Source organism: Dichomitus squalens (genome assembly GCF_000275845.1).
Source record: "Dichomitus squalens LYAD-421 SS1 unplaced genomic scaffold DICSQscaffold_54, whole genome shotgun sequence".
Taxonomy (NCBI): Eukaryota; Fungi; Basidiomycota; class Agaricomycetes; order Polyporales; family Polyporaceae; genus Dichomitus; species Dichomitus squalens.
The window spans coordinates 171,924-193,955 of record NW_006766936.1 but is presented as its reverse complement, the minus strand read 5'-3'; the positions used below and the strand labels follow the sequence as shown (position 1 = coordinate 193,955).

Genomic DNA, 22,032 nt, shown 5'->3' with positions numbered 1-22,032 from the left:
CCTTGTCCGCAAATTCACGGGCTGGCGAGACGAGCTGACGCAGATCCGGAGAGGACAAGGGGGTGCGACAGGCACTCGAAGGGATGCGAACGAAGCGGCGAGGCGGAAGGAGGGTGGCCTGTTCGCAGACTAGAGCATGGCCCACGGACCGGCAGGATTGTCCGATGGAATGTAGTCTCAACATTAGTGATATGTGACAATGCACGAAGCATGAAATCTACAGGGGTTCCCAATCCTCAAACGAATCCGAGTACGATACTCATACACGGCCCCCGCCTCACGCAGAGAGGCAGCAAGTCACGATCCGTGTGCAGCAGCGCGTTCCCATCGTCTCCAGGGTTCCGTCCCATGGACGAACCTGGCACCCAGTACCGTGAAGATAATGTGCTCCAAGGCGTCCGCGAGATGCAGCGCGCACACCGCGAGTGCATTCAGAACACGTGGAGCCCTACTGTCCAGCGGATGCTGAGATACCATCGCCGCAGACGAGACGAAGCTACGGGGCAGCAGCGACGCGCGCAGTTTCTGGGTCCAAGACAGGCCAGGGTGCTCCATCGAAGAAGCAGAGAAGACGCGCACGAACAACTCGTCCGAGCTCACGCGGAACAGGTCGTCCGCCCGCCTGAGCAGGAGCAGATGCGCCGGTGAAGGCGCCAGGAGGAGGGTAGTGAAGAAGCGAGGGGCAGTGTAGTAGACCACGAGCTCTTCCCGCTCGCCTTCTCCGTCGACAAGTGCGGTCCAAGGGGAGAACGTCAGGTCAGGCACAGACGGGTCCCCAGAGACGAGGGTGATGTCCAGACGTAGTTCTTCTGCACGTCGAGAGAGAAAGTCCGCCGCGATCCTGCGCGAGTACGCCTCCAGCGGGCCTTCGTCCTGCCATCCAACCCCTCCATACGCGCGCGACACGGGGTCCTTCGCGCAGTCAGCAGCGCCCTGACCCGGCTGCACGCGACGCGGGTGGACGCCCCAGTTCGCCATCGCAGGTTTCGGGTCGGGACGAGGAAATACGTCTAGACGCTTCACATAGTGGAGGACCCACGCGTGATACAGAATACGCGAAAACGACAAGAGCAGCGCAAAGGGGTAACGCGTAAGGGTTCCCACCAGAGTGCTGCACGTCAGGGGCACGGCGCGCCGTGCAACCTGTGTTGCGGTGAGCTTCAGGGGGCCGACGGCACTCGTCTTCTCCGAGTCAGCACCCAGAGAGTCCGCTGAGGCGTGTAGGTGTATGCGGATCTTCGGCCGAGGTGGGCTTGAAGCAAGCGCAGGAGAGCGAGGTGGTGGTGGGGCAGAGATGGCTATCGTGTATTTCCCCAGACGGTCATTGAAGGGAGAGACGTGGAAGCCCCGGTCGATCGTCCACGAATGGTCGAACCTGAGATGTCCAGCAGGAGATATAAGATACGAGATAGACCTCACGCCGTCCTATACATGATGGCCAGACGCACCCTTTCGGTCTGTTCTCGTCCTCACGCACGCCAGGAACCAGAACATGCACATGTTTCTCGCCAAAAGTGTTGTGTATCTGCTTCATGTATGAGCCCTCACAATCTACACGTGAAACATAGCGCACGTACCTCGAAGACGGTCCATGCCATCCTCTCCTCCCCCCTCCTATAGCAATAATGGACGGTCAGAGGATTGATACCCTCGTAGCCCATATAGCTAGGCATCGTCAGCATCCAGACATCCCCCAGCTCTCCCCCATCCTCCCCATGCTGTTCAAGCACCTCCCGTAGCTTCTCCTCGATCCCCCTGGACTTCTTCCCGTCCCTGCGAGAATCAGGGAGGAGGTACGCAGCGCTCCGGAGGCCAGTCACTCTCCAGGACACGCCGCCGTATCCAAAGAGCCAGCCGCCAGCGAGGTCCAGCGAATGCGATTCGAGCGCATCGAGTGAGAGGAGGAAGGCAACAGTGGGATAGCTGAACGCGTGCGTAGACGGCTCCGGCAGCAGCCGCGCGTGGGTAACCGTGTTCTCCAGAATGTATGCGTTGTTCGGTGCGCTCTTCTCGTCGCCCTTGTGCGCGAGGTAAAGAGCAGCACTGGCAGCGATGGCCACGACCGAGGCGACCACGGCCTGAAGCATGTTAGGGGACTGAAGAACAGTACTTGCAACGGTGAGAACGCCGACAGCTGCTTCGCTCTGCTGGCCATCCAGATCGAGGTCCTGGCAACGGCATCTCACGTCACACGCAGCATCATGTCGTTTCATGCTAGTTCATTACAGAAGATAGAAAGACATTAAAACAAATAGACGTGAGTAGCATCATACAGCGAGAACGAATGACAGGTGAGCTGGCGCGGCGTAGAGGCAATGGATCATCGTCCGCGTCATCTACGCTCCCTCCCATCTATCCGACCTAGGCACCACCAAACCCCCTAAGCAACCCTGAAAGCGTTCATGCCTGCTTTGCCTTGGACGCCATCTGTACGACAACACGTCAATTGACATTTTCAGACCTTGAGCTCGAACAAATGCGACTTACGAGGTTCAGAGCAGAGCCAGCCTTGAACCACTCGATCTGGCCCTCGTTGAACGAGTGCGCGAGAGGGATCTCCTCCTTCGTTCCATCCTCGTGCTTGAGGACGAGGGTAAGGTTCTTGCCGGGAGCGAACGACTCGAGGCCTAGGATGTCGACCTTGTCCGAGGGGCGGACCTTGTCGTAGTCCTCGGGGTTAACGAAGGTGAGGGCGAGCATGCCCTGCTTCTTCAGGTTCGTCTCGTGGATACGGGCAAAGGAGCGGGTGATGATAGCAAGACCGCCGAGGAAGCGGGGCTCGAGAGCCGCGTGCTCACGCGACGAACCCTCGCCGTAGTTGTGGTCGCCGACAACGACCCACTTGATGCCGTGGTCACGGTAGTAGGCAGCGGTCTGGGGGACGGGACCGTACTCGCCGGTGACCTGGTTCTTGACCTTGTTCGCCTCGCCGTTCTCAGCGTTGATGGCACCAATCAAGCAGTTTTGAGAGATGTTCTCGAGGTGACCGCGGTACTTGAGCCAGGGGCCACCGGCAGAGATGTGGTCGGTTGTGCACTTGCCCTTGACCTTGATCAGGACGGGAAGGTCCGTGGGGGTCTTACCATCCCATGGGGCGAAGGGCTTGAGAAGCTGGAGACGCTCCGACTTGGGGTCAACGGCAACCTGAACGGAGGCACGGTCCTCAGGAGGGGGCTGGAAGGTGTTCTGACCGGGATCGTAGCCACGAGGGGGGAGCTCGTAGCCGCTGGGGTCGGAGAACTTGAACGGCTTGCCATCGGAACCGGTGAGAGTGTCGGTGAGGGGGTTGAAACGGAGATCGCCGGCGAACGCAAAAGCGGTGACGATATCAGGCGAGGCGACGAAGGCGTGAGTAGCAGGGTTCGCGTCGTTACGGCCAGTGAAATTGCGGTTGTACGAGGTAATGATGGAGTTGGCCTCGCCCTTCTTCACATCACGGCGATCCCACTGGCCAATGCAAGGACCGCAGGCGTTGGCGAGGACGACACCACCAGCTTCCTCGAAGACGCCGATGACGCCATCACGGTCGATGGTGGCACGGACCTGCTCCGAACCCGGCGTGACGGTGAACTTGCTCTTGGTCTGAAGACCATGCTCGGCAGCCTCCCTTGCGATGGAGGCGGAACGAGTCATATCCTCGTACGAGGAGTTGGTGCAAGAGCCGATCAGGGCCACCTTGAGCTCAGCTGGCCAACCGTTCTTCTCGACCTCTGACTTAAACTTCGAGATAGGGGTAGCGAGATCAGGAGTGAAGGGACCGTTGATGTGGGGCTCCAGCTCTGAGAGGTTCTATAGGTACAAAGATCAGTGAAAACATAGGTACCAATTCATGCTGAAACGCACAATCTCGATAGACTGGTCATACTCGGCGCCCTTGTCGGCCTGAAGGTTGTGTGCGAAACGCTGAGCGTACTTGGCGATATCAGAGCGACTGGTGGCGTTGAGGTAGTCGGCCATGCGGTGGTTGAAGGGGAAGAGGGAAGTGGTGGCACCAATTTCAGCACCCATGTTACAGATGGTCGCCATACCCGTGCAGGAGAGGGACTCGACACCGGGACCGGTGTACTCAACGATAGCGCCGGTACCACCCTTGACGGTGAGGATGCCAGCAACCTTGAGGATGACATCTAGACACGAGTCAATCAGTCATTTCCGGGGATAACAACAGACAATGCTCACCCTTGGGGGTAGTCCAGCCGCCAATCTTGCCAGTCAAGTTAACCTGAATGACCTTGGGACACTTCAACTCCCAAGGAAGGCCGGCCATAACGTCTACAGCATCTGCACCACCAACACCGCACGCAACCATACCAAGACCGCCGGCGTTAGGGGTATGCGAGTCGGTACCGATCATGAGACCGCCAGGGAAGGCATAGTTTTCGAGGATGATCTGGTGAATGATACCAGAACCTGGCCGCCAGAAACCGAGACCGTACTACACGGAGTAACACGGAGTGAGTGACCAGGAACGGGAGCGATAAGCGTCACGAGACACACCTTGGCGGTGGCTGTCGCAAGGAAGTCGTAAACCTCCTTGTTGATGTTGATGGCACGCTCGAGATCCTTGACACCGCCTACCTGAGCCTCGATAAGATGGTCACAGTGGACGGTGGTGGGGACGGCAGCAGTGTCCATGCCGGCGGACATGAACTGGAGGATAGCCATCTAGGGTGGGAGAATGACGTCAAAAACTTTGCGTGTGCATTTTCGCTGGCAAGGACCTACCTGAGCGGTGGCATCCTGGCAGGCAACGCGCTGCAGACGGGGAGGTGCGCACGGAGTGAGAAGTAGGAAGAGGGAGAGAGGGTATGTATATGCGTACGTCAGGACGGAGCTTGAGGTAGCTCTTGCCACGGTCGATGTCCTGGTTGTGAGGGTCGTCAAGATGACCGTAGACAATCTTTTCTGACAAGGTCAGGGGACGCTTGAGCCTTTGGAGGGCGGTAAGGGGGACGCGTCAGGAGCTGTTGAGAAGAGCAGTACGGACCTGTCGCGGATGACGGCGAGGTTGTCCTCGATGCGCTGGTAGTTGATATACGCATTGGGCTCGAGGCGAGACATGGGGACCTTGGTCGCGCCGATGGGTTCTGCAGCAGTGGCCATTCCTGCGGCCAGCCGCTGGAGCGACCGCTTTGCGGCGCCCGACTTTGTGGCGAGATTGAACATGGCGTCGAGGAGGGAGTCGAGGACGACGGAGCCAACGACGAGGCGGAGGAGGGGATCAAGTTGTGCGCGGCAGACTCCGTGTCCAGTGACGAATTTATGACAGCTGATTGGGAGCGGGTCCCTTCGGAGAACTCGCCCGAACATTTCGGCTCGCCCGGCCACTCGACGCCCGGCGTCCCAATCTGCGCCCCCTCATTCGTCCGTCCTCCGCCCGCTGTTCCGGCCCATCGCCGTCGTCTGCCTTCTCAAAGCTCTCGAAGCGTAGCCACTCCTGCTCTCCTCCCATTCTCCCCTCAGCACCCCCAACACCATCCACACAGAGGGCTTCCTGCTCGGAGCCCAGTACACACTACAATACATTCCACCACTCCCCGTCGCCCACGCAGCACTTGCAGCGGCGCGTCATCAGCTCGGAAAGGGACAGGAAACACATGCAGCGAATGACATCCACTCCGCCACGCGCAGATCAGGTCTCCAGACCTCCCGGCGTCTCTCTGACCCCCCTGCGGTTTCCTACTCCTTCCCTTCGCGAATCGCCTCTCTGCCAACGATGTGTTCGAGAATATTATGCGTAGATAGTCTCGTCATCGCTGGGTCCGCCATATCGCCGACGACCGTCCTGTATGTCCGCACAAGGCCGCTTGCCCGGCGCATGTGTACTTGGTATCCGACAAGCTTGATTGCTACATGCCACCTCTCTTCATGGCTGACAGCAGATGCGGTAGGTGTAGATGCTCACCAGCCATCCAAGTCTGTTACGTTACCACATACGATGCGACGGTGTGGTTGCAATCCCCGAATAATGTTACAGCATATGAAACGTATATAATCCCACCAATCAAGCCATTCATGCCAAGTGTCTCCCGTCTTGAGGCTGCTGCGTGAGGAAAATCGCATAGCCAAGCAAAACTCGATTACACGCACCCTCAGACGTTCTCACCAGAGCCGTGTGCTTTCAATCCGAGCTGACAGCGGAGACGAAGCTAACCACGCCGTAACTTACTACACTCTAATTCTACAATCCCATCTCTCGTACACCGACCCATATCATCACCCGCGCATCCCCCCATTCCCCATCAGGCTCAGCACCTCCCCTAGCCTCCCGTTCCCGTGCCCGTGCCCGTTCGCCCCACCGCTCCCATCGCTCAAAGAGGGCATAAATTGAATACGAATAGTCTATGCGCGCGACCCGACCGAACCAACAGACTACCTACCTCTTCTCCGCGTACAGCGCCAGCGCCCGCTCGAGTGTGTCCGCGTCCAGCCCGCGCAGCTTCAGGCACTTCTGGAACACCTTCTTGTCCAGCGCGTACTGCACCTTCGACGCCAAATGCTGCCCCGCCACGAGCGACTTCACCACGCCCGAGATCAGCCGCTGCTTGTGCACGTTGATCAGCGGCTCCAGCTGGATCGACGGCGGCAGCGGCGCGAGCGTCGAGAACACCTCCGGGTGCGCCGGCGTCTCGAACGTGTTCGTCTCCGGGTCGATCCCCACCGGCTCGTGCGGCGCCGTGGGGTCGATCAGGTCCGGCAGGCTGCAGAAGTGGTGCACTTGCGCAAGGTAGACTCCTGCGAGTACGAGTACGAGCAACAGACCATTGTCAGCACGCGAGACAAGGAGAGAACGGGACACGCGGTCACGAACCGAAGAACGGGATGCACGCCGGGTCCTGCGGCGGCCTGGTATCCGACGCTGCACGGCTCCGCGTCGTCTGCGCCTGCCCGTCCGCGCTCTTGACCGGGCCCTCCTGCGCGCTCGACTTCGCCTCCACTAGCGAGTCCACCGTCTGGCGGATGTGCTTGAAGTCGCCCGCGCTGCTCGTCCAGTCCGTCAGGTCGCGCAGCACGCGCGCCTCCCACGTGCCGATCTTGCTGAACGCCTGCCGCCTCGCCTTCGTGACCCACTCGCTCTTGAGCCCGGTGATGATCGCGACGAGCGCGTTGAAGTTCTTCATCAGGTACGCTTTCTGTGAGCAACAACATCGAGACCATCAGCGTTACGTCCGCAGAGAGCGCCATCACACCAGCGGAGGACGTACCCAAGCCAGCCTGATGAACTTGTTGATCACCAACGCCCGCTCGCTCGGGTGCGTCAGCACGATCTCCGACAGCACGAAGTTAGCAAGCAGGTTGAACCTCCCGCGCACCGCCATCAAAGCACTCGTCTTCGACCCGCCCCGACCCTCCGCCTTCAGCCGCGCACGCTCGCGGAGGAAGTGAGACCAGTCGAGGACGTTGGCGTCGTCCGCTGCGCCGATAGCGTGCGACGTGATGAGCTCCTCGAAGCTGATGCTGATGAAGAGCTCACGGTCGATCATCGACAGGTGCTGCATGAGGACCTCCGCCCGATAATTGAGCACGAAGGAGCGGTGTCGGCGGAACTGCAGCTGGATCGAAGCCGGGACGCTTGGCGGGGGAGGCATGTTGGGGGGCGGTTGAGGCGTGCGTGAATCCTTCGAAGGAGACCCGTGAGAGGTGGACGGGCGGGATGGGACACGACTATTGAGGATCTCGATCGGTACTGCATCCTCAACGAAGGGTCGTGCTTCACTGAGCGGAGTAGCTGCCTCGCCCTCGTCGGCCCGGTCCGCAGGGAGCTGGAGGGTGTCAAGTGTGAGCTGTTCGGGAGACGTAGCTGACGTCGAGGGCAGCGCTGCACTGGAGTCCGACGCGGACGGGACCTGCGACACCGATGTGAAGGAGGTCCTCCTGGATCCAGCCTGCGGGGACGTCGCAGACATCCCGATGGTTATGTCCTGGGCAGAGTCTCCCGAAAAGCGCCTCCGCTCGACCTCGCCATAATCCTCGTCAGAGCCCGAACCTTCATCTTCCCGTCCGAAACGGCCGTCAGCCTGCCGCTGGTGAATGGACTGTATCCACTGGTCGACTTTGTTCTGCTTCTCCTTGACCTTCACCTCGTTGATCTGGCCCTCGAGTCGGCGGAGCGCCGCCTCAGCATCGCCGCTCTCGTCGTCGTCGCTGAGCGAGTCGAGGATGGCGTTGATTTGCCACGCCTGCAGCGGGCCCTGAACGACCGCCGCCTCAGCGTTCTCCGCGTCCACCTCCGACGAAGAAGACACGATGGACGACTCTTGGGACAGCACAGACTCACGCGTGCGGATGCCCATCGAAGACACGCTCGACATCGACTGCCTGACAAACTCAAAGTCGCGCCGTGTTGGCAGCTTGCGCGTCGGCTTCTTCAGTCCAAGGCCGGGCGGGGGAGGTATCTCGTGCTCGTCCGATGACAGGTCGGACAGATCCATGTCGTCGATCGAAACAATGTCCAGTTCTTGGGGCGCCCTCCGTACCGCTTCCTCATCTGGAATGCTCGCCGCCTGATACTGGTCCCCATAGACCGAATGAATCTCCGAGTCGTAAGTCATGATAGAGTTGCGGTACTGGTGCGAGGCGGCCTGTTCGTAGCTCGGAGGATCAGACAAAGGCACGACGCTCTCCTCAGACTCGGGTTCCTCGTCCTCCAGAATCCGCTCCGGTGGCGGCGACAGAGTCTCAGGCGGACGAACCCTCACCACGCTCGACGGCGATCGGGGAGACTGTGGGAGCGAGGCGGACTGAGGCGGAGGCGACGACACCGAGACCCCCGTGGTGGAGATCGCGACGGAGCTCGTTGGCGGCCGCTCGACAAGCGACACATTTATCTGACTCTCGACCATCTTCAGGTACTGCTCCACCCCGCCCTTGACCAGGAGCAGATCCCCAGTCTCGTTCGCCTCGACATCGAACGCCGAGACGTCGACCCCGGCCGTCATCGACGGCTGTACCGTCGCGCGGGAGTTCAGCACGCGTCTCCACCGGCCCAGCCGCCCGATCGTGTTCACGAACACGCGCGAGATGGCGCTGTGCGGGAACGGCGAGATGGCGGCATTCGGGTGGGACGCTGCGCCCGCCGCGGGGTTTTGCTTACCATACTGTAGCACGGCCATGTGCAGCGGCTGCCGCATCATGACCAAATCAAGGGCGTTTGCGGACGTGCCGTTGCCCGACGGGAGCCAGAAGGCGTAATCCTGACCAGGCTCGTCAAAGTCGAAGTCGATATCAAAGTCCTCGGGGTCGTTGAAGGAGCGCGCCTGCGAATCGACAGACGGACGCGGGCCATAACTCGGATCGAACGGGGAGGACAGCCGCGGAACGGCCGTCGCGGGGTGGGAGTGGGCATTCGGGTCGGACGACTTGCGCCTGTCCACCGACTTCCGAGCTGCACGGTACAGTTTGCGCATGTGAGCGTCCTTGCAGTCAAGGATCACCTTGCGCAGCTGCCGCACGATTTTCTACAGACAGACGTCAACCAGCGGTGAGCACGGCTACGCCCTCAGACCGACCCGGAAAGAGAAGGTTCACGCACCAATGCGTCCCTGTGCTTCTGCAGAATCGGATCCCTCCGCAGCGAGTTGAGCCACTCCGCAAAGAGCAGCCTCAGCTCGCGGTTCGGCACGAAGTCGACGTCGAAAAACGTCAAGAGCCAGTACCGGATGGCCGTGAACGTCCGCACGCGCACGATCTTCCTTACCATCTCGTCCCGGCTCGTCGTCGCCTCCCCCAGCGCCCAGTGAAACCGGCAGATGAGCAGGTGTCCGAGGTCGACGGCGGGGACGTACGTGCGGTACGTGAGGAAGAATATCAGAAGCTCGTCGTAGTTGAGCTCGGACGTGAGCTGCGCGATCCACCGCTCGATCGTCGCCGCCACGAGCATCTTCTTCGTCTCCTTCGCCCCCGCCGGCGCGTTCGGCGCGCCGCCAAAGTCGGTCGGGGGCTGCATCGAGTACATGTTCGACAGCATCTGGTGCGTCTTCTCCTTGCCGCCCATGCGGCTCCGGCGCGAGCTCGCGGCGTGCGAATGCGCGGAGGACAGATCCGTCGCGCTCGACGCGGCGACCTCGTCGTATGCATCCCGGTCTGTATCGACCTCCGCCCAGATCACGAATCGGGGATCGTCGCGGGGCGCGACGCTGTCCTCCGCGCGCAGGGACAGCCGGATCGTCGGCTCGTTGGGAGTCGACACGATTTTGTCGAGCGTAGGCAGCCCGCGGTACGTCTGCAGCACGTCGAAGAGCGCGGTCGAATACCGCGAGTGCAGCGTCGTCGCGGCAAGGTTCACGGGCGCGACGTTCGGCGTCTCGGGGACGGGCGGCACCGAGGAGATAGAAGACGCGGAAGACGCGATGGGGGGCGTCGACGAGCCGCTGGGTGGCGGCGTCGGGTTGCGCGGATCCTCGTCCGATGCCGCGGACGTGAGAGAAAGCCGGGACACGCGCGACATCTTGGGCAGGTAGTCAGCGCGCGCGGTCAAGCCCGACTCGAACGACTGCACCTCGCGCAAAGCGGGCGCGGAGGCCAGGTGCGCTGGGGACCGCCAAGAAGGGGAATCGAAAGACACCCCCGGGCCAAACGGGTTCGAGATCTCCCCAGTGCGGCCATGGGTGCTTGGTGGGCTGGACGGGGGCGGATGTTGCCGGAATGGCAGGGAAGACGAGCTGGACGCTAGCGGCGATGCGGGGACGTTCGTCCAGGACATGACTTCCGCGAAGAAGTCTCCGGCGGGCCCGCTCGGTGCCCGAGCAGCCTGCGTCTCGGGCGAGGTCTGTTGTGCAGCAGAGACCGCAAACGCGTCCGCGCTCGAGACGCTGTGCGCATGCGGACGACCCGTGGCTTGGGGCACAGGAGATACCGACGCGCCGCCCTCGCCAGCAGGCCCATTGGCGGCCAAGCCGCTTGGGATCGAACGCGTCTTGCGCAGACGCCGAGTTGCTGTCGGTGGAGGACGCGGGGTATTGTCGAAGACCGTGTTCGGTAGCGCGACGGGCGTGATCCCAGACTTGAAGACGGACACGGGCAAGAAGGAATGGACCGACATGCGCGAGCGTCGTCTCGCGTAACCGGGGTGCGGAGAGGTAGTGCTGGAGCCGGGAGCAGCGGAATGAGAAGCCAGGGAGGTCGATTGGCGTTCTTCAGCATCCTGGGCCGCAGCAGCGGGGGCCGACAATTCGCGGAGTCTTGTGGCAGAGATAGACGATCATGGAAACAAGGTCAAAGGGGAGCGGGGACGCGAACGCTGGTGAGGGACCTATGCAGGAGACAATCAGCTGGGATGGAACTCACCCCACACGGTACATCTGCTTTCCGTGCTGGTTCACGAGCGCGGTGATGGCATAGGGAGACCGAATATCTTTCCCTACACCGAAGATATGGTCGTAGCGACGCTTGAGCTCCCTAGCGGCAGCGCCAGAAGAGGTCTCCACGAAAGAGCCGTCCGCTGAAGTAGCACGATGAATGAAGCAGATGCAGCACGGGAAAAGGGTGCAGATACTCACGCGCTATGGAGATGTCCGCATTCGCGATCTCCGGAGGTAAAGGTTCGAAGGTAGGAGCCTCTCCGGCATCGGGTGAGACAAACCTTAGCTGGGAGTTGGGCGAGGACACGGTAGGACGCGGGAGGGCGGAAGGGGGAGAAGCAGGGGTGGTAGGAGGGGGAGGTGCGGGAGGGTCTATCGCCTCCGCGGAGGCGTCGAGAAGTTCGTCAGATTGTGTTGAAGACATGTCGTGAGATTGGATATCGAGTGTTGAGGTTGCCGGTGGTTGCAGACTAGGAGCGATGCATGATATGTGGTGTGTCGAGGAAGGGGGGCAGACGACGAAGAAAGGGAGAGAGCTGAGGGACGTGAGGCCGCGCTTGGGACAAGGCAATCAGCCTTGTCCAAATCCGTGTCATCGCTAACCTTACCGTTCCTCCTTCCCTGAAGCACGATACCACTTTAGCCTCACCCTACGCGTTCGCGATCGCATATTCCAGGTTATATTGCATTCCAATGTCTCACAATACCCTCGCGATTGGCCTACGTACAACGCGTAGTCCTAGGGGTCGAAATGCGCGACTCCATCGTCGCGCGTCTTCGGCCAAGGACCATTACGGCGAGGTTTCCACGACTCCATAATCACCCCATAAACACCATAGCCTTGATGGAACTAACTGGGCCTATGCCGTCACCCGGAAAATCCACCCTGTGAGATTATTGCTTTCTTGGCCCCCCTCGTATCGTGCTTGCTGTCACCGCGGAGGTTCACATCCGCGTCGGCGACACGCTAAGTCCTGGCCCTTGTCTCGATCTGTTGGCAAGCAATGGTCGACTTGGGAACACCGTGCGGTACGTGCGGTACGACAAAGGTATCTACAGGCTCGAGTCATGAGGCAAGCGGGGGAGCCCGATGGTCGACAAGAAGCATCAGAACGCTGGCCTGCCGCTGAGGCTGGCTTCGAACTGCCACCTTTGGGGATCCAGCAGTCCGGCGATGGCCTCCATATAATTGCGATCTACTAGGTCAGCTGATGCTGACAGTGCTAAATGTTTGAAAAGCTCTCTTTAAGGCCGAACGAAAGATTTCAGAAGAGAAGGCGGTGGGATGTCCTACTGAGGAGAACCTATCCTTTCTACGAAGCACCTACAGACCGCGCTATCGTCGAATAAGGCACACGCCACAAACCCAGTGCTGGACATGGCTCAACGAGGCCTAGAGAGGTCGGTCTGGACCCGCCGTTGTGTTGGGCGGTACGAACTACCGGAAGGACAAGCAAGTACCGACACTGCAGAACATTGGTCGAAGATATATGTATGGCTCACGGCGTCCAGAAGGTTCGGAACATGTTCCAGTTGAGACTGCGCTGGCGCGAGGGGGAGGCCTCCTTTTCGAAGCAACATTTGACAAACCGAAATAATCGCATGGCATGCTTTTCCACGCAAACTTTTGGGACCCGTTCTCTGATGCTGCGGTTGAGCTGAGTGAATGAGTAATGTGAGGCGCGCGAGCATGTGCAAGTGCCGTCGGTCGCTAAGGCCGACGGTGGTCGCGGACGGAGCTAGGAAGACTGAGCGAACAAGTGGAGAGACGAACTGTGCATGGCTGGGTAGGAGCTGATTGAGAGCTTGGCTGACGCAACGGCGGCGATTCGGACCATGTACATCTTACCTCGCACGAAGGACCGGACAGAACGGTGAAGATGCGAAGAGGCGGTGTCTACGACATGACTCGCAAGTGAATGCGTGGAAGATATGGCTCGGAAGAACGACCCGGGAGGCACATTGGGGACGTTCGCCAAAAGGCTGCGGTATCGATGAAAGATGATGGTTAAGGACAGATGGAAGGAGGTGGCCGAAGAGGGAGAATGGGACGAGGCCATATGGCAGAGCACGGCTCCTGAGATGGACGAGTATCTACACCGTCCAATCCGAAACGAGCGGATTGGATGTCGAGTCTGACGATGGGGAGACGAGTCAGATATCGCACGTTTGAGCTTTGTGGGCGCAGCAGCCGGCAGTTCGGCCAGCTCGACAAACGGCTTCCTCGCCGACTGGCCACGGCTGTTCAGCTCTGGGCGCAAGCAGACGATCGCAGTTGACAGAGCCCGGTAGACCTCGACGCTCTGGCCGAGGACAGGCAAGGGCAGCCCACAGGCGCCGGGACGCGGTGACGGAGAGGTGACGCTCCCCGATGGATCTCTGATAACAATCGCTCGACGCATATAAGACATCCTCCCCTGCCCTCGTCTCCTCCTCATCTCCTCGTCCCACCTCACTACCCATACCGCAATCATCATGCCTGTAAGTTCTCTCTGTGCACACCTTGCAAGCTGACCCGGTGCTCACCTTCCACTTCGTCGTCCAGGTCAAGGTCGGAATCAACGGGTAAGCTCCAGATCTAATCTACCGCTTCCAGTCAAGGGCGCCGTCCTGATTCCTCCTCCCATCTGTCCCTCCTTTTAGTTTCGGTGGGTATATGCCGTTTTCAGTCTCTGCTTTGCACCGTCATGTTCATCCGACTTGCCCGATCAAGGTCGTATCGGCCGTATCGTCCTCCGCAATGCTCTCCTCCACGGAGACATTGAGGTCGTTGCCGTGAACGAGTGAGCGCCTTTCCCTCACTTCCAATACCCGTCCATTTCTTTCTCATTCCGTCTCACATGTAGCCCCTTCATCACCCTTGACTACATGGTCTACATGTTCAAGTACGACTCCGTCCACGGCCGCTACAAGGGCTCCATCGAGGCCAAGGACGGCAAGCTCTGGGTCGAGGGCAAGCCCATCTCCGTCTTCGAGGAGAAGGACCCTGCCAACATCAAGTGGGGTGACGTCGGTGCCGAGTACATCGTCGAAGCTACCGGTGTCTTCACCACTATCGACAAGTGCGCATATATTCTCTATCTTCTAGCCTACTGGCATCTGACCCGACCTACCCGGCGGACAGAGCCTCTGCCCACTTGAAGGGTGGTGCCAAGAAGGTAGTCATTTCCGCCCCCTCGGCCGATGCTCCCATGTTTGTCTGCGGTGTCAACCTGGACGCGTACGATTCCAAGTACCAAGTCGTACGTAACATTCACCTACCGGCCTTCAACGACCTGTCTCACCCGCATTACCCCCGCCGTCTATCTAGATCTCCAACGCTTCCTGCACCACCAACTGCCTTGCCCCCCTCGCCAAGGTCATCAACGACAAGTTCGGTATCGTCGAGGGTCTCATGACCACTGTCCACGCGACGACCGCTACCCAGCGCACCGTCGATGGCCCTTCGAACAAGGACTGGCGTGGTGGTCGTGCCGTTGCCCCCAACATCATCCCCTCCTCGACTGGTGCCGCCAAGGCCGTCGGCAAGGTCATCCCCAGCCTCAACGGCAAGCTCACCGGGCTCGCATTCCGCGTGCCCACGATCGACGTCTCCGTCGTCGACCTCGTCGTCCGCCTCGAGAAGTCGGCGACGTACGACGAGATCAAGCAGGCCGTCAAGGACGCCTCCACTGGCGCGCTCAAGGGCATCATCGACTACACCGAGGACAAGGTCGTCTCCACCGACTTCACCGGCTCGGAAGCGTCGTCGATCTTCGACGCCGAGGCTGGTATCGCGCTCAACAAGAACTTCGTCAAGCTCATCGCATGGTACGACAACGAGTGGGGCTACTCTCGCCGTGTGTGCGACCTCCTCGTGTACGCGGCGAAGAAGGACGGCGCCATCTAAGCGGGCACTGGGGGTGTGCGCTGCTAGGTTCGCGAAGAAGTATCCTACAACATTAGTTTGTTTTGTACCAATCCGCGCGTGTAGCTCGTGCGATGTACTCATAAAACGCAATAGATCCTTCTCTTTTTCATCATACCCGGTCTGTGTGCGATAGCGCCGGAGCAATCCGAGAAGCCGTGCATATGCGCCGTCCTGTAACGACGTCATGGGCGTTTGATTGAACGCTGGGATTCTTTGTGGGCGCTTGAATAACATCACAGAGTACTTGAGCCAGAAAACCTCCAAGCGACTTCTGAGGTGAATGCCGATACGCTTCCCGCTACCGAATCCCAGCGAACAACACCTGTTCTAATAAAACTGTTGGTAGATTTCGGAATGACATCATGAACGCAATACGGCCACCGCGGACCCCTCATGGTCAGCCTCAGTCTGCCGCTTCGACCCCTGGAATGTCCTCCGCCAGCCGCTACTGCTGACATGGCCAGCCGCCTTTGCACGGATAAAGTCTCGCCTTTTCCTGGAATTACTGCAGACGTCTTTTGTCTTCACTCGTCGTCTACCCAGAGTCCAATACACTGGACAACCTCGTGAACTTGACTGTTCAACAGCACCACTTCACTGCTCAGCAACACTGCGCAGCAACACTTCCCAGCAACACCACATCGAGTATCTGTAATACAGTGTCAACCACATCCTAAGCCATGCACACCGCCGCACTTCTCCTCCTAGTCCTCTTCGGGCTCTTCCACACCGTCTCTAGCGTCGTCCCTTTCAAGATCGTCGTCGCCCCCATCCCCTCCCCTGATCCCATAACTATCATGCCCTCCCATATGGAGTCCGCCATCCAATACATCCACTCAGCGTACTCGGCCATCTGCGACTTCTTCCTCGATCTCCTGTCCTGCTCGCCTGCTCAACTCGTCCGAATGGCACCGTATCTCGTCGATGTCCTCCCTGCCCTAGCATACATCACCATCGTCCTCCTCTTCACCAACAGAACCGCACATTCCGACCTGGACACAGCCCCTGCTCCTCGTCCGCTTTCTCGCTGCTCGGCGCGCTTCTCGGACGCCCTCTCCTGGCTCACCGGGGGGCTCCTCGTCTCCAAGGCACACCACGACCGAACCATCGCCCGCTGCCTTGCCAAGATTGACTTCCTCCAGGCCACACAGCGGGACAACGAGCAGGAGCTCTCGTGGCTGCGCGAACGTTTTGACTGGCAGCACGGGCTCGAAGTGCAGTACCTGAGCACCATCGCGGCGCGCAACGCGTCGATCGCTCGGCGGAACACGCGCATCGAGAGGCTGGTTGCTAGGCTTGACGAGGCCCAGGCCGCCATCGCGGAGAGGGAGGCAGCTATTGTCGACAAGGACCTCGCCATCGCCGAGGCTACGGCAATCATACGGGAGAAGGATGCCGCTGCCTCTCGTTTGGTCAAGGACGCCGAGCTCTTCAGGTCTAACGTGGGGGATACCGAATCGACAATACAGTCCTTGAATCACTGCCTCTCAGAGGATACGGTCCACATCACCCAATTGATAGAGAGACTCCACCACGCTCAATCTGTAGGAGACCAACGCAAGGTTCGTCTACGTGATTCTCCCTTCATCTGCGTGCGGCTTGAAGTAATAACATGATCCTCGCAGGCGACTATCCACGCACTAGAGGCTGAGGTGCAGACGTCCCGTGCCGAGGCCGACGCGAGGATAGCAGCCGCGGACAAGGCCCACCGCGCCAAGGAAGACGCACTCCAGCGCGACCGGCAGGAGTTCCTTGTTTATCGGATGGCGATCATCGCCCAGAAAGACACGCTCGTCGCCGGCCTTCAGACTGACGTCCTCCAGCTGCAACGGGACCTCGATGCGTCCTTGTCTGCCATCGCCGAGCGGGACGACCTTATCGCCTCCTTGCGCACCGACGTTTCCAGACTGCAGGGGGACCGCGCCAGGGTGCAAGCCGACGTCGATTGGGGTCTCCGTTCTACGGTTGAGAAGGACGCCCTAGCAGCATCTCGGGCGGTCGACGATCTCCGGTCCGAGCGGGAGGCATTCACACATTCCGCTTCGGTCCAAGCTCAGGTTAGTCCGGCTCACAGGTGCATGTGTTTAATCGCTCATAATGTGATTTATGGTCGCTTGAGCAGCTGAAAGCGAAACTCGAGGCATCGGAAAAGAGGGAGTCCGACGAATGGTTCGCGGATACCCACCTCCCTCCGGCGAGCGAGACGTCGCACGCCGCCGATCAGCTCGAGTCGCTCACACAAGAGCTTGCCGACGCGAAGCAGGAGATCCGCAAGATCACGCGCCTGCAGCAGGCCTACGAAGAGGCCGCGGACGCGGGAGCCGTGAGGGTCCTCGGCCTGCTCAAAGAGATGGAGGAGCTCAAAGAGCTGGCCGAAGTGGACCACGAGCTGCTCATCGCGCGAATCAAGAAGCTGACTATCCAGCTCGACAAGGCGAGGTCCGGAGTCCCCGACACCCCGAAGCCGTTCGTCCAGCTGCGTCTGCCTAACCTCGTGAATCACAATAACGCGGACAGCTTCACCGCTGTCACTCCGCGTCTCCCCTCCTCCGAATTCTTGGTCGAGAAGCCATATAGTCACCGCAGCCTGAGGCGTATTCCCGCAGCCGCGAATTTGCGACGACCTTTTGCCGATATCACGGCATCTACAATCAACGCTTCTAATGGGGGCTCGATGAGGATGAACCTCCTACCACAGGAGGCGACTACATCGATGCGGCACTCCCCCTCTCAATCCCAGTAGCCTGATGCGCCCTTAGGCGTGCTACTACGATAGTAATTTTTCCCCCTTTCTTTTTCTCTTTTTTCTGTGTATTGGTTGCAAGAGTCTCGTATTGCAGATATTTCCAGCAGTCTAGGTCTCTTCGGTTTCCCTAGCAAGTTTTTAAATGTTTCCTATCATCCCGCAATGTTCCCTCACGGTCTCCGAGTCGTCACTGCAGTAGCCTCGTAGTCTTCAGCCCCTTGTCCAGTGTCCAGTTCCGCGTCGAGCACGAGCAGATTCTCCTAGTATGTCCATCGTCGTGTACCGTATCCCCCGCCATTTTATGCATTGGCCACTACCAATTCTGCTCTGGACTGCCGTGGATAAAACGCTGGCGCCGAGCAACCAGAGGTGCGCACTGCGCGTACATAGCGCCAAAGTGATGGCGGGAGTAACTTTAACAACAGTCCAACCCCGACGAGTCGCGTCGGGATTCCACACTCAATACATCGCTCCGACCCGCCATGTCCCGCGTTTCATTCGGCTTGATTCTGATGCAATAGTCTACCTTGACCCTTCGAACTCTCGCTGTGGACACCAGACACTATTTCGAACTCCAACGTCGTGCACAATGCACATCCCTGTTGAGGTCTGCGAGCATATTACTCATATGCTCTACAGGGATGTTCTTGACGATTGAGTCGACAATAGCGACGCCCTGGGTTGCCGTGCCTATTGTGCAAAGCCTGGCGCGTCCGCTCGTAATGAATGATATTCTACTCAGTCATCCTCCACGGTCTGGCCGCGCATCAAGATGTTAACAGCTGTCTCGAGACCCTGGGGCCCCATCTCACTGGCAGCGACGAAGCCCACCAAGTGCTGGCACTAATTGAACGACCACCGCACACCACGGCAAGCATCTCCTCGCTCTTCCCTGCTGCTCTCTATGGGCAGCTTTTATAAGGCACATCGGCGAAGATGAATACGGTCGATGCCCGAATCGAACACCGGGGAGCATCTGCCTTACGTTCCTCTTCATCCCTGCTTCCCAGTATCTATATCTTCATTCACAGATAACACTCGCCTCCAAAACGACACCACAGGGGCGTTCAAAGACTGATATTGGCCCGTGGCCCTCATCTCTCAGAATTGTGGGTCACCTTGTCATTGCATGAGGCAAGGCCTGTTCTACCCCGGTATGTGCATCTCGTATTCGAGTATCATATCCATGCCGACCCCGGGCACTGACATCCTATCATCAGCACACCCCACTACGGGTGCTAGTATGGGCAGGTTGTCCGACGTGTGGGGTGGTGCTAGCTGTCACTGACAGCCAACTCAGTTCGTTATTATTGATTCGACCTCATGACGTACTTCACAACCTGACTACAGGCGCACGAATGATCCCACTGTTCCTACGCCGTCTCATGTGGGAGCACCACCAGCTTCGCAGCACTTACTTGGCCCTTCCTGAGACGCTCCACGCCTGCAGGAACCGCGCTCAGACCGCCAGGGAGAACCTCGTATGGCACAGGCTGTTGTAGGAGTAGAGCGGTGCGTCGTCAGCGACACATCCGTCCTCTGATCATGGCTTTGAAGCAACGGACTCACCTTGATCAGCCCCTTCTCCAGCCACTCCGGCAATCTCGCCCAGAGGTCGTCAAGGGCCCCACGGTTGGGCCCGGTCATGATTCCCATAGCCGAAGCGACTTGGAACTTCTTCTCCTCAATAACGTCCTTGATTACTCCGTCTCTCCCGGGAAGGGTGACAACCAACGAGCCGCCAGTGCGGAGTACAGCACCGGAGATCTTCAGAGTTTCCTCTTCGGACATGGCGTCGTACGCAAGGTCGACGGGGCCGTTCGCAATAGCCTGTACCTCTTCGATGATCTTCTCGGAGGGCAGGGTGCGGTCGATGATGTGGGTAGCCCCAAAACCCGTCAGGAGGCTCTGATTGCGGAGCGAAGCGGTGATGATGATAGGGCTGAACCCGGAGAGCTTTGCAAATTGAATGGCTAGGCCATACAATTGTCTCTTAGCCTCGACTGAAACATGATGCGAATGAACTCGCCAAACGCACCGAACTGGCCCACGTTAGTGGCTCCGCCAGGAATGAACACGGACTTCCCTGAGTAAGCACCTTGTCCTTTGTCCTCCCAAGGAGCGGTGAGCTTGAGGCTCGAGCTGCCGTCGGGTTTCTTACTGTACAGAGACACAGCAACTGTGGCGATGCAGCTGAAAAGAGGAGCTGCTTCCGCGAAGGGAATGCTTTTCGGTATCTAACTCAGAATCTTCAGCACCAGTTTTCGTTAGGCCTACGCACGAAGCCCTCTGGAACGCGCACCTTGGCTGCTACATATGTCGGGAAGGCAGCATATTGCTGGAAAGTGCCGTGGAAGGCGTCCGACTCCTCTTCCTTCCACCCCTGGACGAGTCTACAGGGGAGCGTCCGTAAGCAAATCTCCATGCCACAAAGTGTATGTGCCCACACGTGGTCGCCCTTGGTAAATCCGGCGACGTCACTGCCGACGTCCTCCACGGTACCGGCCCCGTCGAATCCGCCAATGAAGGAATACGAGTCCGACATCCAAAAGCCTAATGCATGCGTCTTCCAATCGGACGGGTTGAGAGCAGAAGCAGCGAGTTTAACGAGAAGCTGTCCCGACGCAGGCTTGGGGATAGGAAGAGTCGTTAATTCAAATACGCCTCGAGAGGCAGGGAGAACGGAGGCTTTCTGGAGAGCGGACATCACTGAGTACGGTCTAAGGGGTGGACACGAGAACAAGCAACATCTGGGGTATGAGATATATACTCCGAGTCACAGATAACGTTCCCTTCGCGCAGGTCTGCGCGCAAGGAAAGCTCTGTGGCAGCCTTGCGTTCGGTCGCGACACAGAGTCGTTGTATCCCACGGGCAGGTATGCCATCAGAGGATCGTTCGCCCACTGAGAGCTGAGTCAGCGTAGGGCATTGAAACTCACAGCGTTATCCGGTGGAGTCGTAGGACGAACGACCATGACGATGGATATGACCGTCAATTTGTAAGCGAGACGGAGGACAGTGGGCCACTACAGTAGTGTGGTGAAATTGATTGAGACGGGCTTCGAGATAGCGAAGCGTAGCAGATTACTCAGCTGAGCGGCTTGTGTACAGAGCAAACGCCACCTGAACTGCGACTGACGCAATGGAGGCAGGCATGGTGCACGAAGATTGTGTCCATCAATTATGTGTAGACCGCACGCCAGATATGATGGATGCCATGCCTCACATACACAATGTTGTGCCAATGGCTGCAAACATAACATACACTCTCTGCCACCGAATTTCTTTGGAGGCGATTTGCCCCTGATCATGTACTCCTATTTGCCCGTGCGAACTCCGAGTCAGTACCCAGTCCCAGTGAGAACGTGCGTGATTTCAGTCGATATAGGACGGGAGAAGTCGTGTTCGGCTGTATGCGCTCGTGCTGTGCTGATTTAGATTGGACGAGCTGCGTTAAGCGCTCAAGTGACGTCTCTAACTAGCTCTCTTGTGGCTCGATCGGACGTGCGTGTCTCTAACCTGGTGCGCTGTCCTATAGCCTAGCTTAGGTGTCTTTAGCTATACAATAGATTCAGTTGCTTAGCATTGTGTCTGGCTATAGAACAGTAACTCAGTACGCGTTGTACGCGGGACTATATGTATATTAATAGTACCTATAGAACAGTAACTACAGAGTACTAATCAGTATAAGTATACGAAGTAATCAACAAACATATACTCACCTCAGTACGCGTTGTACGCGGGACTGAGGTGAGCTAGTACAAGTCGAAAGTACTAAATACTAAACTTAACAAGACATTCTTACTACAAGATAGGTGAGACGTCGTACTCGAGAACAAAACTGTTGAACCCGGGGGGCGAAGGCCTCTCCCACGGGTGGCAACGACAGCGGATAGCCTGCAACTCACCTAGAAGGGTTGTTGGTTGTAAGAGGCTTGTTAGAGCGATGAGAGGAGATGTTCGAGTGAACTGAACTGTAGATTGGGGGTACAGAGGTCCCCTATATATACTACTGTACATCTGTGGCTACGTAGTACTATACAGTACATTCCCAGGATGCACAGTCGCACAGAGAA

At 58.5% G+C, this 22,032-nt stretch overlaps 6 protein-coding genes across 6 annotated transcripts; 2 read left to right on the top strand and 4 right to left on the bottom strand.

The window, feature by feature from the left end:
• Positions 1 to 297: 297 nt before the first annotated feature.
• On the bottom strand, positions 298 to 2,087 carry DICSQDRAFT_69423 (uncharacterized protein; the record flags this gene model as incomplete). The annotated part of the gene is made up of 3 exons (XM_007369750.1): positions 298 to 1,425; positions 1,487 to 1,525; positions 1,578 to 2,087. The coding sequence occupies 3 exons, from the start codon at positions 2,085 to 2,087 to the stop codon at positions 298 to 300; spliced, it is 1,677 nt and encodes a 558-aa protein (XP_007369812.1).
• Positions 2,088 to 2,442: 355 nt separating this feature from the next.
• Positions 2,443 to 5,103, bottom strand: DICSQDRAFT_69370 (aconitate hydratase; the record flags this gene model as incomplete). Its single annotated transcript, XM_007369749.1, has 7 exons — positions 2,443 to 3,789; positions 3,844 to 4,127; positions 4,180 to 4,435; positions 4,498 to 4,665; positions 4,726 to 4,755; positions 4,823 to 4,931; positions 4,988 to 5,103. The coding sequence occupies 7 exons, from the start codon at positions 5,101 to 5,103 to the stop codon at positions 2,443 to 2,445; spliced, it is 2,310 nt and encodes a 769-aa protein (XP_007369811.1).
• Positions 5,104 to 6,117: 1,014 nt separating this feature from the next.
• DICSQDRAFT_183207 (ras GEF) lies at positions 6,118 to 11,724 on the bottom strand (the record flags this gene model as incomplete). Its single annotated transcript, XM_007369748.1, has 6 exons — positions 6,118 to 6,735; positions 6,812 to 7,133; positions 7,206 to 9,458; positions 9,533 to 11,180; positions 11,287 to 11,440; positions 11,499 to 11,724. The coding sequence occupies 6 exons, from the start codon at positions 11,722 to 11,724 to the stop codon at positions 6,377 to 6,379; spliced, it is 4,962 nt and encodes a 1,653-aa protein (XP_007369810.1). The 3' UTR covers positions 6,118 to 6,376.
• Positions 11,725 to 13,775: 2,051 nt separating this feature from the next.
• Positions 13,776 to 15,297, top strand: DICSQDRAFT_183206 (glyceraldehyde-3-phosphate dehydrogenase; the record flags this gene model as incomplete). The annotated part of the gene is made up of 6 exons (XM_007369747.1): positions 13,776 to 13,781; positions 13,846 to 13,865; positions 13,970 to 14,083; positions 14,147 to 14,362; positions 14,425 to 14,542; positions 14,611 to 15,297. The coding sequence occupies 6 exons, from the start codon at positions 13,776 to 13,778 to the stop codon at positions 15,187 to 15,189; spliced, it is 1,053 nt and encodes a 350-aa protein (XP_007369809.1). The 3' UTR covers positions 15,190 to 15,297.
• A 593-nt stretch (positions 15,298 to 15,890) lies between these two features.
• Positions 15,891 to 17,996, top strand: DICSQDRAFT_183205 (uncharacterized protein; the record flags this gene model as incomplete). The annotated part of the gene is made up of 3 exons (XM_007369746.1): positions 15,891 to 16,772; positions 16,836 to 17,267; positions 17,333 to 17,996. The coding sequence occupies 3 exons, from the start codon at positions 15,891 to 15,893 to the stop codon at positions 17,951 to 17,953; spliced, it is 1,935 nt and encodes a 644-aa protein (XP_007369808.1). The 3' UTR covers positions 17,954 to 17,996.
• A 1,237-nt stretch (positions 17,997 to 19,233) lies between these two features.
• On the bottom strand, positions 19,234 to 20,957 carry DICSQDRAFT_111731 (GroES-like protein). Its single transcript, XM_007369745.1, has 6 exons — positions 20,896 to 20,957; positions 20,404 to 20,648; positions 20,259 to 20,349; positions 19,995 to 20,193; positions 19,526 to 19,929; positions 19,234 to 19,449 (listed from the first exon to the last, which is right to left on the bottom strand). The coding sequence occupies exons 1-6, from the start codon at positions 20,929 to 20,931 to the stop codon at positions 19,330 to 19,332; spliced, it is 1,095 nt and encodes a 364-aa protein (XP_007369807.1). The 5' UTR covers positions 20,932 to 20,957; the 3' UTR covers positions 19,234 to 19,329.
• Between the last annotated feature and the right edge of the window lie 1,075 nt (positions 20,958 to 22,032).

Coding starts and splice junctions, on each gene's coding strand:
- DICSQDRAFT_111731 (XM_007369745.1), bottom strand. CDS start 20,931: ATGGTCGTTCGTCCTACGACTCCACCGGATAACGCT. Junction 20,649..20,895: donor CGACTCCACCGGATAACGCT/GTGAGTTTCAAT, acceptor TCCGCTCTCCAG/AAAGCCTCCGTTCTCCCTGC. Junction 19,930..19,994: donor CACTAACGTGGGCCAGTTCG/GTGCGTTTGGCG, acceptor TGTATGGCCTAG/CCATTCAATTTGCAAAGCTC.